Raw genomic sequence first — 19,603 nt, forward strand, 5'->3', positions numbered from 1 at the left:
AGACTATCTAAAATGTTTGCATATGTAACACAGTAGCTTGCCTAATAAAAATGCTTGCATTTACATCATTACTTAGTTTATATAACACTCATTTTTGGGTGGTGAAAATAGTAAACCTATTATAAAGTGAATATTTATTGTATGGTGAATCTTAATACAAATAATCCACTGTGAGACAATATGATCAAGTACATGTAAATCAATCATTATAAAAGAGTAAACTGTGTGCACAACCCTCCTCCAATAACTGTGTAGCTCATTTATAATTTAATGTTTTATTCTGAAATAACTTACCTTCCTAAAATGTCATTAAATCTTGGATCTAATTCTACTTGGTATTTATCTAGATATTCATATAATTCTTCTGTTCCCAATACTTTAGCAATTCGAACCAGCTGAAATGATAAATTTTAGTCATTTATATACTAAAAAAACACAGATTATAAATGATAAATAAAGGTTTTAATTAACAAAACAGCCTCTTACTTGATCATAATTATCATGACCATGGAAAAAAGGTTCTTTGCGAAAAATCATACTAGCTAACATACAACCCAAGCTCCACATGTCTAACGAATAATCGTACATCTGCAATAAAATAATGGAGTAATCAATTATAAAATTACAAGTTTAGAAAACTAATAAAAAATAGCAATGTATGATAAATTCTGAATAATACCAGTTTAATATTTAAAATTATGTAGTAGTAGCATCATTATAGGCCAACATAATCTGGAAATTGTTTGGCACTGAACCAAAATTCTTTATATTTAACTTGTAAAAAGAATTATTTAAAGTTTTGCAACTCTTCTAAAAAGTATTGATTTTTTTAAATTCGGAACATCATTTTTCCTTTACTTTTGCAAGAGACTCCAAGAACTGGGATTAATTTTTCATAAAATATAAACCTAATATTCAATGCTACTGATGTAGACACTTAATCCATAGTCCATTTTATTTGATAAAAATGCTTAAAAAAGAAGGAAAAAGAGATTCTGAATAAATACAGAAGAACCTTTACTTTTATAACCTAACTGGTTTCAGAAAACTATTATTAAACATGCTGTAATATATCAAACACTAATTTCTCACAGACTTGTCATAAATGGAAGTTACATTCCCAGAAATATTTCTAAATTACATTATATAGATATATCAACAGAACTATAGCATTACACAAGGTAATGGCGCCAGTAGTCGACCATTTAAAGCTGCTTTGGACTTCGATATATTTTTTTTATTACAATGTAGTAACGAAAAAGCGCAGAAGGGGTGCATTTCTATAATACTCATATCTGAATACCAAATCGTCACATTTAATATTTTACATTTTTAATTTTCATAGTTATTCAATATACACAATATAATGTTTGAATCTGTTTGCTTTCAAAACTTTTATAATTAAACTTATTACCAGTGGACATTAACTGGTCTTTTACTCTATTCTATTTGTACATCTCAAAAATAATTTCTATTATTTTTTGTCTCAACTCTTTCCCATATAAGAAGCTGTATAATTTGATTTTACTGTTTCCCTTTTGAATGTTTGTATAATACTTATAACTGACTTCTACTTATAAACCTTATTGTGTAATGTAACAGAGCTCATGTCTGCGTAGATTTGTTGCAGCTGGATTATAAACTGGCCCTGATACTTTTGAATAAGCTTAATACAGAGAAAGAACTGAATGTAAAAGATTGTCAAGTATGTCGTCTGTCTGAAAAGTATCCAGCCATGTAATATGAAAAATAGACATATTTATTGAAGATACACGGTACAAGAAACATTGGAAACCCCAGACAAGCTTCTGGTTTCTGCACTGTCAAATCAGCCCATTCTCCTTGGCTGCTAGGTTAGGTCAATGTCACAACAAACCATTCTCATTTTATTAACAATGGCTGGAATTTTTCCAGACAGATCACATAATTTGATAGAAGAATATCTTATCTTAATACTTTAAATATAACAAGACTCCTACTTCAAATTTTTATGATTAATCAAAATGTTTTCAAGCCATTTTTGCTCATATCATCAGTTTAAATATTTGAGTGGAACCAAAACAAGATATTTAATATTTAAGACATTTCAAAGTATAATTTTAAACTGAACTGTTTAAATTTTAAATTTGTATGATATTACAGCTTATTCGTACATTTATATACAATTTTATTTTTAACTTCAAATAGCACGTAATGATAAAATTAGAACCTACAGCAAGCATAATTCACTTTCAATATTAATTTTTGTCTAAATACTACTACACATACATTGATACATAACAACTAAAACTTAAATAGTTCCCTAAATAAAGAGTCTGCAAAATACCACTAAAGTTTATCTTCATTGATGCATAATACACTAATACCGTGTTCGCAATTAACTACGTATCATATTGAAAGCATTAAGTTATCTATTATCAAACGAAAGCATCACTCTTAGATACAGTAAACTCCCGATTATCCAGGCTAATGGTGGGGATAGGTAGCACGGATAATCAAAAAACACGGATAATCCGAACTATAATTACAGTATTTCTAAAATACAACATATTATATTATAAATTTCTAAGGCAGACAATTATTTTAACATATTTAATGCTTGTTATTATGAAGAAAATCTGTGATTTCGGTTTGTTTTCAGGAATCTTTTAATGATTTAAACATCTAAATATGAACACGTGCACACTTATAGGATGTGTAAACATGAAAGTGAGCAACTATTTAAAAAATACACACACACATAATTATTTTTTTTTAAATTAAATCCATGCACGAATGATCCGCAAACCGGATAATCCGCACATGGATAATCGGGAGTTTACTGTACTTTATTATAAGACTTACAAAAGTTCTTTTTTAATAAATTAGAAAAAAAGAAAATTATTTTAAAGACTGACGAGATCCCACTGAGCCCTATGGAGAATAACTGCACCGGTGATGAAGATTTGTAGTTGTGTACACAGCACAGAGTACTAAAACCAATCAGAAAAACAAAATTAACAAAGATAATATCCAATTTATAACTTCAAATTTGTTTAGCTCTGTAGCTACTGTATATAATATAAATTTATACACGCTTTCAATTATTCAATTTGTATTTTTTTTCTTTTTAAAGACTCTTACAATCTTTTATTGTTTTATTTTTACATTTTTTGGTTATTTACACATTATACTAGGAGTGCAGTTGTTATGATCCACCATATTTTACTAGCAATTCATTATAGGTATCAATTTAATATTTGTTCTAGCTCAATCCACATTTATTGATGGTGAATGACAGCACAACTTTCCTTGTCAATTGTCTGACAATGCTAAATTATACATCACAAATATTCCGTTACATAATTCATATTTTTACAATTAGTTTTCATTTTTTTCTTGTGAGTCATATGAATTAATGCCATATATACAGTAGAGCATCGATTGTCCGACTCAATCGGGGACTGGGGTTGGTCGGATAACCGAAAAGTATGAAAAAATACATTATTAGTATAGTATATTAGTATATCCCATGTAATTAGTATATCTCTATTAACCTACTTTGTGTTGAATTTTCATCGATGTTAAGCCCAATAAAATTTTTTTAAAATAACAATCATCGCTATTGTATCGTTAAAAATTATTTTTTTATTTTGCACAAAATAAATACAAAAATAAAGGAAAAATTGAAAATTAAGCCTGGTTTAAATACTAGCCTCCCTTTCATGGTCGAGCCAGTGTTGCCAGCTAAAACACGCAAAAATGTAACGAAAATAATATTAAAGTAGCCAAGACAGCCAAATATTGTAGCGCCACATCACTAGCAGACATTTGAATTTGTGGACTAGAACGCGGTCGGTTAACTGAAGTGACGGTTGATCGGGGGGTCGGATAATCGATGCTCTACTGTATACTAATGCATAATTACAAATGCCTAGTAGTGTAGTGAAAAGTTTTTGGCTAAAAATAATCTATAATAAATTAATCATTTTAAAATGTAAACTACAGTTATGTACGATGCAATATGTTAGAAATATTAACCATTAATAAATCCGTATTAAGAAATCAATTAAAACAGCCAACTCTGAATAGATTTTTAATAAAGTACAAAGAATACAAAGAAATGTTGGAAATGATTGTCGTGACTTAGTATCTGATGTACAAAAAAATCTAAAGTATAAAAGAATAGATTGATAGGTTATTTGATTTATTAACACAATGCAGTAGCACGTTAAGGCTATATGGTCGGCAACAATTCGGCCCATTACGAGCAGATCTGGCCCAGAATGAAACTGCCAACATCAATGAGGATCCCACACTTCTACTAGTTTAACATTCCTATAATCCATTCCTCTAAGAGTGGCAACTGATTATTATTAATATGGAAATAATGCAATTTAACAAATGATTTAACAAATTAATGAAATTTAGATTTAATGTAATTTCCTGAATACACACAATCACACATACCTTTTTGTTTGCGTGTGCACATGTGCATGCACAGAAACACAGTGAAACTATGCATTTAAAAATAAATCTTTTATAAAGTGACCGTGCCAAATAAAAAACCATTACTGTTTATATTTTTATGTAATTATAACTTTTGTAATGATGACTAATAATAGTGCTTCCGGATGAGAAATAACCGTATCCTCCTGTCAAATCATCTCAATTACTGTTTCTTTATTAGTACAAAACATTCTTGAAACATTAATTGAAATCCAATTACCGATTCTAGAATATTCCAACGTTTACTGAATTATACCATGGATAAAATATATTACAGACAAATCGGAAATCAAAATATTTAAGAATATGAATGACTAAATAATAATTAAAATAAAATTGCAATAATTCTCATTGATCACACTCAAAAATTTTATAAGGTTATATTTAAACTTAAAAACTAAATAAACAGAAAAATCAAAGCCACTAAAATACAATAATGCTTACTATTTGCAGTGTTTAAAGCCCAAATTAGTGTCCAATCCTTTAGGATCTTTAATACTGATGACACCATTACCAAAATTCTGTTTGTAAATCTGCAAATTGTTAAAGAACCTAAGTCCTGCTGTTCCCAAATTTAAGTAACTTCACTTCATTAAAAGAAAAAGAAAAAAAAAACTACTTACATACTAAAATAAGTTCAAATCATTATTTACTTAAGCATCGCGTTATGCAACAAAGTCAGCATTGTAATATTTCTAAAAGTTATCGCTGATCAATAAACTGAATCCACTGATTGGAAGTATTTTAAGCATTCAAACTGTTTGTGTTTAAATTTTGATACATATTTTGTATAATCCCATCAATTTTAATCAAAAAATCAAAACTAATAACCACTTAAATTCAAATAACGACTTTTTATATTTTCGTGTATATTATATTGTAAAATAAAGTTGTTTTTACTAAATTTAAAAGTTAAAAAACTCGTAAAAGTAATACAGGCCATCCAGACTTAATAATTTGTATCACGGCATCAAATTTCCAAAACAAATCCGACGTGTGCAAATATTAGATAAAATCACATTTATTCTTTTTTATACAATACTTGATTTTGAAAACTGAAGTATAAACTTCCAAAAAATCAAAACTTTAGCATGATTTTGCTGACCACACACACAAGAAATAACTAGTGACTGACAGTATACATGTATACCAGTCTCTCTGTCGCATACATTCACAAGTAGCAACACACACATTTCACGTGACCACCCTACAAAGTGTCGGACTATACAGACACTACTGTACTTGAGAAATAGGAACCAGATAAACAATTATTTTATCGCTAGTTACAGAAATACTGTATTGCCTTAATTGTAAGACAATTTTTTTTACCCAATTTTACTCGTCCTAAATATATATATACATTCTTTAATATCAACAGTGTCTTAAATTAACAATCCAAAACAACAATTAGTCATCATTGCAAGTAGGCCACGTAAATATTTTTGGTTATACTGCTCAATGATCCCATCGGTTCAAGTAAGCTTTGTTGATAGTAAACATTTATTTTAGATTTAAAATTACTTCAAGCAACATTATGTTGCAACTTTAAAAGAAAAGTTGTTGTTTATACAAAAGTATGGGGAAATAGAACTGTTAAACGTTATGTTTCATGGTATTTGTACTGTTTTCCTAACTTCTTGTTACTTAATAAAACCTGTAATAAAAGTAATTAAAACTTTTTCTCCCATAAAAAAATCTTAAAATTGAAAAAATTCCAAAGATTAAAATCGAATGTTCTCTTTTTTTGTTGTTTCTGTAAATATATAATTTGAAAATTAATAATTTTAAAATGGTGTGTGTTCATTTGAAACACATTATAAAATAGTAAAAAGCAAAAAATCACTCTTTTTATCTTATAAGCAGAATTATCATCAAAAGTTGAGCTTAAAAATGACCTGAAAACATTTTGCCCATAAAATATTTGAAAAATATATTTAATCTACATACTATCTAAACAAATGAATGTTACAAAATAAGTGTGTGAGATACCAAGAAATCAGCTATTTTTTGAATTCTGACTAAAACATCAATGATGTGATGATACATACTGCAGGTACAGGTACTCCTCACTTTACAACCGAGTTCCGTTCCGACGACTATGTCGTTAAGCAAATTGGTTGATAAGCGAGGAGCTTGCGCCGGGAATATAGGATCGTTGTGAAATTATACAAATTATGCAACAAACTTCAAATTTATTCATAAAAAGACTATTATAGTATGTGCAAGCCTATTATAGTACGCTTATGCGCATGTCACCATTCGCCACTGATCGACACTCAAGCTGAGAAAGGGGATTCCCAGAATTGCAGGTTGAAACTCCATTGGTCGTACGTGCGAGTAGTCGTTAAGCAGATAGGTCGTAAAGCGAGGAGTACATGTATTCTTTTATTATTAGGCCGCGACTCCACTAGCCGTAAAAGGGCCGTAAAACCCCTCACCGTAAAAGCTTTTACACCCGAGCAGGTCGTAAAACCAACGTAAAAGCGAGTTGAGCAGTGTTCATCTCGCTTTTACGTTGGTTTTACAACCTGCTCAGGCGTAAAATATCATGGTCACGTGATTAAAAGCTTTTACGGTGAGGGGTTTTACGGCCCTTTTACGGCTAGTGGAGTCGCGGCCTTATTTAAACACAGTCATTTATATATGTATTAAATAGGTAATGTTTGTTGAATAAAAAAAAATAGTATAAATGCTTCATTAGTTCATAATAATCTGAAATTAAATCTAAAAGAAATTTTCAAAATTAAAACGTTTAAAAAATTAAGTTTAAAAAAAGAAAAAACTAAAACTTTATTAAAAATATAACTGTTAAAAATCTTTGATGCTAAAACATAAAGAAGGAAACTTGTGTATTAATTTGATTTTATATTAATTTATAAAATCAAAATATATTTTTAGACGTGAAACTTATATAATCAAAATTGATTTTGTAATTCTTCAATCAAAAATTAATTAACCCAGAATTTGTTGTAATAAAATTTTATATGCAAAAATGCCTCTTGTCAGTATAATTTATTTTTTTAGATCTAAACAAATTTTATCCGTGATTTTGTTTTTTTTTTTAAATTCATAACATATAATATACAGGGTGTCCAAAAAGTCCTGCATCATAGGAGAAACATACGGTAATGCTTTATTTATTTATCCTCAATTTTATTTGCAGATGAAATCATTTTGACACTAAGGATTATGCTGAGATTATTTTACTCTGCCTAGAAGAGAGCTTAAAACAGAATAGGTGGCTGATGAATTCAATAGATGTTATCCCAACAGACAGGTGTAGTAAAGTCCAATTGCATGATTGCTAAGCAAATTCGAGACTATGGAACTGGCTACTGAGTTGCTGCAATCTGAACATCCAAGCACCTCACTGGTGGTCTGTGAAACAATCTAGGCAAAGTCTTGTCAATGCCAGTCCAAAGTACTTAAAGTGCATAAATTTGGAACTGAATATACATATCTCTTTGATATGTTCAGTTCCAAACTTCACCAGTGTTTCTGAAATAGAAATTTTATCCATATAAGCTACATTTTCTCTAGTGTTTGACTGATGATGATCCTGACCATGAGATAAAGATATGCAAATGGTTCCTTGAGCATATATATCCTTAGTAATGTGCTCTTCTCCACTGAGACAAAACATTATGCAAATAGAGAAGTTAACAAACAGAATTCCAATTCAGGTCATATGAGAACCCACATTGATACTCTGGAAACATTGAACAGGACAGCAGAAAATCATGAAACAATGCAAATTTAAAATGGCACACACTGGACTATTCTTTTCTGATTCAGTGAGGTTGAGATATTCAAGGTGAAACATACTTGACAATGATGAAAGATCAGCTTATACCCAATGGTTTATGCAAAATGATGCTTCACTACATTGGCTCAACAACTTTCCCAATAGGTTGATCAGCAGCAAAGGACCCAAAGAGTGGGCTCTCACAATTCCCAACCTAATTCTACTACCTGACTTTACTATTTTAAGTCACAGATATACTGAGTGGAGATTCATGACCTAACCCAGGGATGAACAACCTTTTTCTACATAAGGGCCGCATTTCAAAACTTTTGAATTGACGCGGGCCGCATACAAGAGAAAGGAGTAAAAAAAAATCTTGGTAAATCACAATTATTTATTTATATATAATTATCAACTAGCATAGGTATACTTAATTTAGCTTCTGGAACTGATGTAAACACAATATATTGGAAATATTTCATTAAATATTAGTCACTGCTAGCTTTAAATTAGTTTTTGATGTGTCTGTTAGCCAGTTTTTTGTTTTAATTTTTACTAAATTCATTGTGGAAAAACTATACACATACATAAGTTGTAGAAAATAACATTTGAAGTTTTGCTGCATACTTCCTTAAGCTGGGAAACCGATATATTTATTCATATTTTACGCAGGCCGCAAAAATATTACTGCGAGTGGCAGGTTGCCCATCCCTGACCTAACCCATCTACGAAAACAGACTGAAGATGAATGCCATTACATTAACATTAATACTACTATAGAGATGTAAATAACATGGAAGTTCCATATCCAAATATGTTTTGAACTCAAAGGCAATCACACTGAACAAATTTTGTAAACTCACCTGTGATACAAGACTTTTCAGACACAATGTATTATATATTTATATTATTATTCAAATTAAGACTTCATATTTTTTAATAACATAATTAAAATAATTAAAACTAATTAGCGATACTAATTTCAATCTTATAATTTAATAAACTTACCTGATAATCAGCTAAAAGTTCTGGACCCTTAAAATACCGAGATGCAACTCTAACATTATATTCTTGTCCAGGATGATAAAATTCTGCTAAACCCCAATCAATAAGTCTCAACTGAAAATAATTTATTCGCAATAAATTATTTTGCATTTATTTCATTAAAGTAACAAGTTTATAAACATACGTGATTATCATAAACTTATCATTGTGTAGTAAATACTTTTACATTAAAATATCAATAATTAATGAAAACTATAATAATTTTCTAAACAAAACATCTGAATCCAAGTTAATAATTCTACTTTAACACTTACTCTGCTACGAATGTAATACAGTAGAGAGTCATTAATCGGAACCCCGGTAATTGGAATCGCCGGTGATCGGAACGATTTTCAGTCGGACTGTGTCGTGCTGAATCGAACGTTTTTGATACTAGATTTACTTCTAAAGTATAATTTTCATGTTTTTATATTCTTCAATATATTTATTTTGTTTGTACAAAATGAAGAAATAATTTTTAACGATACAATAGCCTCGATTATTATTATAAAAATTTTCGTTAGGCTTAAAATCGATGAAAATTCAACATGAAGAGACACGCAATAGAGAAAAATTCAACACAAAGCAACACGCGACGGAGAAAAATTTGAACATTGAACAGGTTAACGTATTTTTTTGTACATAATTGGTAATTGGAACAAATCACTAATCTGAACAACCCCAGTCCCCAATTGATTCCGATTAACGACTCTCTACTGTATTACGTTTAGTGAAGACTTACGAAAAACATATTATTACGTTCTTCTATACATTAAGTTATTTCTAGCTTTAAAACGTAACATTACATTTTCAGCAATGAAAATACAATTTCTTTGTGTATTTTAGTGTGTCTGTTAATAAACGGTGGGCACTATTTATTCAGAAATTTGAAATGTAAGTGATTTCATACAATCGTGATCATCGTCTGATTTGAAGTTTCGTCGCCATATTTTACAAGCGAATATCGAGTTATTTTATTTTTTATATATGAGTTAAGTTTAGACATGGCGCATTAACGTACTAACTAATAATTGTTCGAATTCATTAATTAAAAATCAACAAATATACTGCCAATTATACTGATTTATCTGACGAAAATGTCGTGATTATGATTTAGGCTTAACTGAGATCGAAAAAATAGAAATAAACCACGTAATTTTGTTATTATTTTAAATCTGTATAGTTTACGTGATATTACATAATTTATTTACTTTTTAGATATTATCAATACAAAAGTCAAATTCCTATATTTCTGATAGTGCTAATGCCACCTTATGTACATTTGCCGAACAGACTCAATTATGAAAAACAGTTACAGCCAGAAAAAAAGTCTACTAATAATATTGATACAGTACATCGTATTTTGACTAAATTCATCGATGTACTATATATTTCATACATAAAAATACAAATTTTAAAGCTATATTGAACATTTTTGATACTAGATTGATTTCTAAAGTATAATTTTTTTGTTTTTATATTTTTCAATAAATTTATTTTGTTTGTACAAAATAAAGAAATAATTTTTAACGATACGATAGCCTGGATTATTATTATAAAAATTTTCGTTAGGCTTAAAATCGACGAAAATTCAACATGAAGCGACACGCAATAGAGAAAAATTCAACACAAAGCAACACGCAACGGAGAAAAATTTCAACATCGGATAGGCTAATATATTTTTTTGTACATAATGAGTTATCCGAACAACCTCAGTCCCCAATTGATTTGGATAAACGATGCTCTATTGTATGTAGTGTTTGTGTTTAGTAGTTAAATTATTTTGACCTGACTGAATTTAAATATTTTTGAATCATTCTTTTATTATCCCTGCTCTAAATAAGTACTCTATTTTCCTGAATAAGCAAAACTAATTGATCAGAGTTCATATTTTTCTTTTCTAAACAAGGGGCTGAAGTAGCTAGATTGCACACTTTTTAGTTGGACTAACTTTTCTGAAAGGGTAAAATTGAAATGCAAATGCTGTCAAATATATGTAGCTGTAGAATTTTATCACACCCTTACTCTTCTTATTAAATATTTGTTAAAAATTAATTTTTTATGCAAATAAATATTAATGTAAGTTAAATATTAAAAATACTAACTACGAGGGCAGTTTTTTCAAGCTCCAATGGTCCATAAAACAAAGACAAGTGTAAATAACAAAATGAATTTATTCCCAAAAGTTAGGTACAAACATGGTTACTTTTCGACATAATCACTGTGAGAATTGAGGCATTTGCCATATCTGTGGACGAGCTTTTCCATTCCCTTGTCATAGAATGTCGCCGCCAGTGAATTGAGATGGCCTTAACAACATTGTTTTGAAGATCATCATTAGTTCATTCAGCTAGCAAGGCAGTCTCAAACGTCTGCCTTGCTAGCGGTTTTCAGTTCAGGAAAGAGATGGAAGTCTTCACACATTAAAGAGTTTTAAGCTGGGTGGAAGTCTGAAAGGTGAAAGTCTTTACCACCTTTAAACACCCAGCATATAGCCCCAATTTAGCACCGAGTGACTTCCACCTCTTTCCTGAACAGGAAAAGTGGCTAGGAGGGCAGAGGTTCAAGACTAATCACGATCTTCAAAAAAATGTTAGGGCCCATCTCGAGTCATTGGCGGCAACATTCTATGACAAGGATGGAAAAGCTCGTGCACAGATATAAATTTCTCAATCTTCACGGTGATTATGTTGAAAAGTAACCATGTCTGTACATAACTTTTGGTAATAAATTCATTTTGTTATTTACACTTGTCTTTTTTTATGGACCATCAGAGCTTGGAAAAAAAACAGCCTACGTATAAAAGTATTTAGGTAGATGTCTGGGGTTCCTTTTAGAGTTTAGAGTAGGGTACCCCTCTATGAACACCTCTGCCCCCCATTGAATGACTCAGTATTTAATTTTGCTGGAGTTGAGTGTTTTTTTTTTACCGACTCCGCAGCCCTGTTTTTCACACGTAAGTATACAGCATAATTTGATGATACTGAAAAATCCTGTAATGTGTCTTCCTTGCATGTGCCAAATTTCAATATCATACATTGTTTTGTTTACAGAACAATGTCCTTAACAGGGCTCCCTTAAAAACTGTGACATCATGGACCAATGAAAAACTAATTCGAGAAATAAATAATGAAAGGGGGCAAGGTGTTTCTCGGAAATACAAAAAATTATTTTTTCTGTATTTTTGCATAAAATAAAGCCATGAAAACATTTACATTATTGAAAGTCAGAATACTCCACTATCTTAGAGACAAACATTCAAGGTCACAGCTACTTCCAGACTACACATCATTACCTCATTCATACCTGACAAATATTCAACGTCATTCCTACCTCTTGCAGCAATCATGAGACCCCATGGCATCAATACAAAAAAATTGTATACAATCACACGTGTAAGGCTGCAATCTTCTGTAGTGATTTTTTGAGGGCCTGTGATGGTGAAAAAATTTTTCAACTGAATTTTTAAAGTCAGTTGGATAAAATACAGCTTGAGAATATCATGGAAGAACAACTAAGTAACTCAATTTGATGAAAATGCCCATGATAAAACTAGTATGTCTGGAAAAATCACCACAGTAGAGAGTCGTTAATCGGAATCAACTGGGGACTGGGGTTGTTCAGATTAGTGATTTGTTCCGATTACCGATTATGTACAAAAAAATACATTAACCTGTCCAATGTCCAAATTTTTCTCCATTGCATGTTGCTTCGTGTTGAATTTTTCTCCATTGCGTGTCGCTTCGTGTTGAATTTTCGTCAATTTTAAGCCCAACGAAAATTTTTAATAATAATAATCGAGGCTATCGTATCGTTAAAAATTATTTCTTCATTTTGTACAAACAAAATAAATATATTGAAGAATATAAAAACATGAAAATTATACTTTAGAAGTAAATCTAGTATCAAAAACGTTCGATTCAGCACGACACAGTCCGACTGAAAATCGTTCCGATTACCGGGGTTCCGATTAACTGATTAACGACTCTCTACTGTACTACTGTTTGTGATTGCAAGTTAAAGTGAACATCTTTATATTTTAACAATTCACCACGGTAACGCCACAACGTGTAAGTGTAGTTTATGATAAGTTTAAGATTATTACATAATCTATCAACTTTTTATCAGATTCAAACTAGTAGATACTGCGCAACAAATTAATAAAATTAAATTAAATAGTGACAAAATGAAATACTTACCTTTCTATTTTCATGATCAATCATTACATTATGAGGTTTTACATCTCTATGCATTATTCCCATACTATGGCTATAATCTAATGCCTAAATAACATTAAAAACATTTTTATTAATGTTTTTTAAGTACTGAAAAATTTTATTAAACATTAAGCTGATTTGAAAATGTAAATAATTAGTATTTTAATTTTATTATTTAAAAATATTAACCAAAAATAAATACCTTTAATAATTCGTAGAGATAGAACCTAATATCATAATCTGTCAAAGTTTGATATAATTGCTGGGAAAAAATTATAAATACAACAATTATTTTAAGTATATAAAAATTTTATTTTAAAGTATTAAAATAATATCTTGTAATTCTAAACATTCAATACATTTCATACACATTATAGGTACGTAAATAAAACAATATCCATTTATCACTGATCTAATTAAATATTTCACAAGAAAAAAAACACCAAGAATCAAACTGCAATTTTATAGAATTAAAAAAAAATTGTAAACAGCACTATATTTATAATAAATGATAAGAAAAATATGTGAAAATTATGTCCATTCTGAAAATTACTTTATGATATTTATATAATAATAGTCATAAAACATTAATTCTAAAAAATTGATTTTTATTTTTACGTATATTTTGGCATGAAAAACTTGTAGCAAGATAAAAAAAATTGTTCCATAAATCATGGTTCTTTGTGGCCAAAATACAATGCCAATAATTCTGAATTATATATACAGCTGACCCTTGATAATCCGACAGGTATGGGACCAAAGGGGTGTCGGATTACCAAAAGTGTCCGGATTACCGAAAGTGATTACATATTTGGCATTGTTTTGCTAGCAGTAGCCTATAATATTCCTACATGTTATGAGTAAAATGCTGCCTAGGTTAATATGGAAATGAAACACCCATTTCGGTTAACTAAAACATGTTTATTAAAAGAAATATGGAAGCCAATAAATGTACATACAGTATGTATAGGCATAAATAATACAGTACGTACAGAACTGCTCACGGAAAACACAAGAAATGTGTCATCGTGTAAGAATTGGGTGGGGAGATTCATGTCGCGTCATCCTTCTGTGCAAGCAGACACGTAACGAGACAGGTACTATGGTGACCTTGATGGGAGGTGAGTCGGATTACGAAAGCGACGGATTATCAAGGGTCAGCTGTATATTTAATAGGAATGGCTAGTGAGAAGACTGCATCCTAATCACCACTGACAAAAACTAACAGCTGATGATAATAGTGTAATTGTTATAATAAATATAGTGAAATTCTGTTAACACAACATCCAGTATGCTTGCAAACCAGATAAGCCGGCATGTCCAGATTGTCTTTTGGGGAGGGAGTATCGGTGCACTGGGTATTCATCTGTATTTATATGCAACTAAGTAATTAAAACTAAAAATAATAATTAAATTTTAAAAATTTTAAACTCTGGCCTTTACACCAAAACTAAAACTAAAACGAGCAATTATTTATTGTGACATTGACACAATGTTGGGCTGCAATTTTTAATTTAAAATATATGCTCTCCACCTCAAATTATTAGTGGCTTGCCCCTGGTACATCATACTTTTTATTTAACAATAGAATTGTGACAGTCATCTATTAACTGCTTTCAGGGGGAAGGTTTTGAATTGAAAAAACATGACTTCCATTTGCATCGGAAGTTCGTATATACCTAATCCTAAAGTTTCCATATCTGGTCTCTAATTTCATGTATCTAACTCCCTTCTCAAAATTAATGAGAGACAAACGGACAACAGTGAGAATTTATAGGTCTACAATTTTTTCAAATTACAGCCCAATCATAAATTAAATCATAATTAATTAAAATCAAATCAATTGAAACATAATATTTCTGAAAGTATGGAAAAAGTACTTGTTATCAGTCTTGATTGATTTGGTTATTTCCATTCAGGCAGTCAAAGTTGAGTCTCTATTTATGACAATTCTTTGTAAAGTTTTAGATTTCAGTTGGTGAAGACCAAACATTTTGCTTTTAATATGTAAAATATATAGAATATAGAGTACATATAGATAAAAGTGTACAAAGAACAAAGTAAAATTAGTGTGTTTTTGTTTAAAACCAATCAATGGTAGGAATAATCTGGAAAAATTAAAATGGCATGTTAAACTATCATAAAAGGCAGATTTGTACAGTTTTTACATGCAGGGATATGTAAAATTGTGTCCAGGGAATCGAAAAAACTGGAATAAATTCCATCATCCGATAAGTTGGCATATTCGATAACCTGGCACCACGTCGATCCTGATGATGCCAGGTTAACGGAATGTCGGTGTATACATATAAAATGAAATACACGAAAAAAACAAAATTCAAGTGAATAACGTGACAAAATAACGTAGAAACAATTCTCAACCTTTTCCGGTCCAATACCCTAAATCTTCATAGATTTAAAGCATTTAAATAATGTTATCAAACGGTTTTCAATTATTACTATGCAATTATCGATTTTTAATTATAAATTTTCAATTTAGAACACTAACAGATTTTAGTAATACACACATGAAAAAAATTGATAGGAAAAGATTAAACTTAGGCAACTGAACTCAGATATTCAGAGATGTATAAATTATTGTAAATACCATAAAAAAATTAAACTTTTATGGACCTGAGACTGGAAAATTTTGAATTGCCTATGTATAAACTTCTAAATTGAAAAAATAGCCAATTTAAGATTACATTTGTCTGCAACTACAGGTTTTTTCATGTACCTCCAGGAGTATTCATGCTCCAGGTTTCATGACATCATTTCAATTATGATTCTATATTGAAGTACTACTTTCTTTGTCGCTCTCGCTTGTAGCAGTCACGTTAAGTTTATTGCATAGACATCGTATTGTTTATCTCGTGATTCTAACTTTTCTAATGTTATGTAGATTTTTTTAATCTAAAATCTTAATAATCATATAATCTTGTACAAATGACACTACAGGTATTTGACTCACAAGCCACACTTTAGCCACCATTGATTTACTACTTTAAAATTCAAACAACCGTATTTATATCTGACAAAATCCCTAAAATTATTTTTTATATAGTATTTTTAAGCTCAGTTTGTTATAAAATAATTAAAGATCACTTACATACCTTGAAGTCTGTATTATTCACATGTTCAAATATTAATGCTGGTGTCCGAGACTGAAAATAAATGATTGAAAACGGCAATTTATTAAATTTCACATTTATGTTAAAATGAAGCCTTTAAAAAAATATACTTCTTTTCAAATTACACAATCTTAGATTAATGTTTTAAAAATAAATTTTTACTTTAAGAGAGTAATCATAGAAAACTAATTCTGCAATATGTAGTATGTTAACAGTACATCTGTTACATAAATGAGAGTAATAATTATGTGCGTTACAACATGGAACTCGTTCTGTAGGACAAAATGTATTGTTAATTTTTATAGTTCTAATAAGACATTCATTCTGTGTAACTTTCTATTTATGGAAATAACCAACAGCATATCCTAAAATAAAAGCCTTCAATTAATTGTAAAAGTCCTAATTATAATTACATGATGCTTAAAGGCTCTGGAAATGTCTTCTAATGGCTCAATGCAGAGTTTGTTTGAAAGGAATGGAAACAAATCATTCAATTCAGAGTTTTTATTCAAACTCTAAACCGAATGAATAAAATAAAGTTTGTTAAAAACTATTTTAGTCTTAACAAACTACAGAACTTTTGTTCTACTAGGTAATATTATTTTATTTGTTTAGGACAAGGAACAAAACTGCCTGAGAACAATTTACATTAGCAATTTATGTTTTTGTCAATTATAATTAACATTTTAATGCAATCATTTACATTATATATAATCATAAAAATTTTTTATTCTAGACTTTTATGAACGTTTACGACCAAATGAAAATATCATCATTTAAATGAATTTCACTAACTTTATTTAAACAATAAAATTCAACAGATTAATTTTTTAAACATAAATATGATAAATCCTTTTTCTCCCTGTTTTTATTTAATGTAAGTAAAACCATCATCATCATCAAAATATATAATGCAAGTAAAACCAGTCTTAAAGGCTACTTAGATTTTTTGAACTTACAATTTCATTTAATCCTTTCAAAATTTACCTTGCCATGAAAAGTGACCAAAGTAAATTGGTTTTTAAAACTTCTAGAGCCACTTCCAAGAGTTACACTCCAACCAACCAAGATTCGTGAAACAAACTATACTGCATTACATTCTTTTGTCTTTACCGACAAGACATTCTTCACGATTTACCTCGGATAATGTAAAACCTTGGTTATGGTTAATCAAAACTCTACCATACTCTTCTACTTAAAAATTGTAAGTAACAAAAATGTAAGACTAAATGCTTGAAACAATTCAAAATACTCATAATACTTCTAAATCACTTATAATTAATGTTAACGAAAAGATCAACAGGAATAAACAACAACAGTGTCAGAAAAACAAAGGAACTAGTGAGTATTACTTTATCAATTCCATACACTCGAGAAAAAAATGTTTCAAATTAAATACAATCCTGCACACTTACAGCACAAAATTAAAACTGTATTATTATTTATAAAAGTCAAATTCGAAATGGATAAGTAAAATTTTGTATATTTTATTATGCTAGTGTTAAATATTTACATAGAACACAGGAAGACCTGTCCAAAATAGAACTTGAATAAAACATAAATTCTTCAGAACAGAACAATTTTTTATGTTAAATTTTACTATATGCCCAAAACCCATCCAACATGGAAACAGAAGAGGTTTCTTGGTATGAAGAATATAAACTTAATCTGTATAAAGTGGAAAATTACAATTCCATTCAGATAAATAAGTAAATTGTCTCCAGGTAAAACAGTCATTCCTTCAAACCTCGTCAGAGATGAAAATGAAAATTGTGACAAGGGGACATCAGACTCTGGCTAGATAAAAATATTTGATTCTACTCTCGTTTAAAGAACTGAGAACTTTCAACAGAGTCATTAGTAACTAACTAGTATGACGTATTCAAAAACAAGTTGATTAGCATTACAGGTACTCCTCACTTTACAACCGAGTTCCGTTCCGACGACTACGTCGTTAAGCGAATTGGTCGATAAGCGAGGAGCTTGCGCCGGGAATATAGGATTGTTGTAAAATTATACAAATTATGCAACAAACTTCAAATTTATTCATAAAAAGACTATTATAGTACACTATTTGCCTATTATAGATTTTTTTTTCCCCCTTTAACTCTTTCTGCCCTCTTTCCTAAGAGGGCCTCTTATAGCAAGCCTATTATGGGTTCAGCCAGGCCCACAATGGGGCGGCCGGGTGGTGAGGGACAGGGACCGACATATCCGGATGCACCACCCCCGAAAAATTCCCTGGGATTTTTTGACCCATCTGGATTCGATCCCGGGTCCCCCAGGGCGGCAGGCTGCTAACCTTGACTGCCTATTATAGTACGCTATTTGCCTATTATAGTATGCGCAAGCCTATTACAGTACGCTTAGTGAGCATGTCACCATTTGCCACTGACCGACACTCAAGCCGAGAAAGGGGATTCTCCAAATTGCAGGTCGAAACTGGATTGGTCATAAGTGCGAGTGGTCGTTAAGCAGATAGGTCGTAAAGTGAGGAGTACCTGTATTGGTAATTACCTGATTGAAGTAAACAATTAATTGATATATTAAAATTCCTTGAGATGCCAGACCATAGAATAATTCCGTTTCTGTATTAATGTAACGAAATTAGAACCAAACACTAACACTTTTCTCTGATGGCAGAGAAAGATGCATATTTTTGTACTTGAATTGACTTATTCCCACATAAGAATTGCATCTGAGGAGTATCCAAACACCAAGCAGGAGTTTACAGAAACAATGAAAACTTTTTGCGATCAAATAGTTCTCAATTCTTGCATTTGAATAATCCCATCTTTAGTTTGAATTAAACCTAGTAACGAAACTTTATGTTAAAGTAATTTTTTATTAAAAAGAAATGAATGTGACTATGTTAAATTTATCTGAAATAATTTGGTACCGAGCAATTCTGGTTTATACAGGTTTTACTGTATTATATTGTTGTAAAACTACAGCTAACATACTACATAATATTTTGA

At 30.2% G+C, this 19,603-nt stretch overlaps 1 protein-coding gene across 2 annotated transcripts in view; it reads right to left on the reverse strand.

Moving 5' to 3' along the window:
- LOC136970682 (casein kinase II subunit alpha) overlaps positions 1 to 19,603 on the reverse strand; it is a 58,525-nt gene that overhangs the window by 11,962 nt on the left and 26,960 nt on the right. For both annotated transcript variants that reach the window (XM_067265149.1, XM_067265148.1), the window contains exons 5-10: positions 16,608 to 16,658; positions 13,697 to 13,756; positions 13,477 to 13,560; positions 9,242 to 9,352; positions 487 to 588; positions 295 to 395 (exon numbers count right to left, since the gene is read on the reverse strand). In XM_067265149.1, coding sequence (XP_067121250.1) covers positions 295 to 395; positions 487 to 588; positions 9,242 to 9,352; positions 13,477 to 13,560; positions 13,697 to 13,756; positions 16,608 to 16,658 — 509 coding nt within the window. The remainder of the gene's footprint in view (positions 1 to 294; positions 396 to 486; positions 589 to 9,241; positions 9,353 to 13,476; positions 13,561 to 13,696; positions 13,757 to 16,607; positions 16,659 to 19,603) is intronic.

This window comes from Centruroides vittatus, unplaced genomic scaffold (genome assembly GCF_030686945.1).
Source record: "Centruroides vittatus isolate TY-2023 unplaced genomic scaffold, ASM3068694v2 contig_2104, whole genome shotgun sequence".
In the NCBI taxonomy this organism is placed as follows: Eukaryota; Metazoa; Arthropoda; class Arachnida; order Scorpiones; family Buthidae; genus Centruroides; species Centruroides vittatus.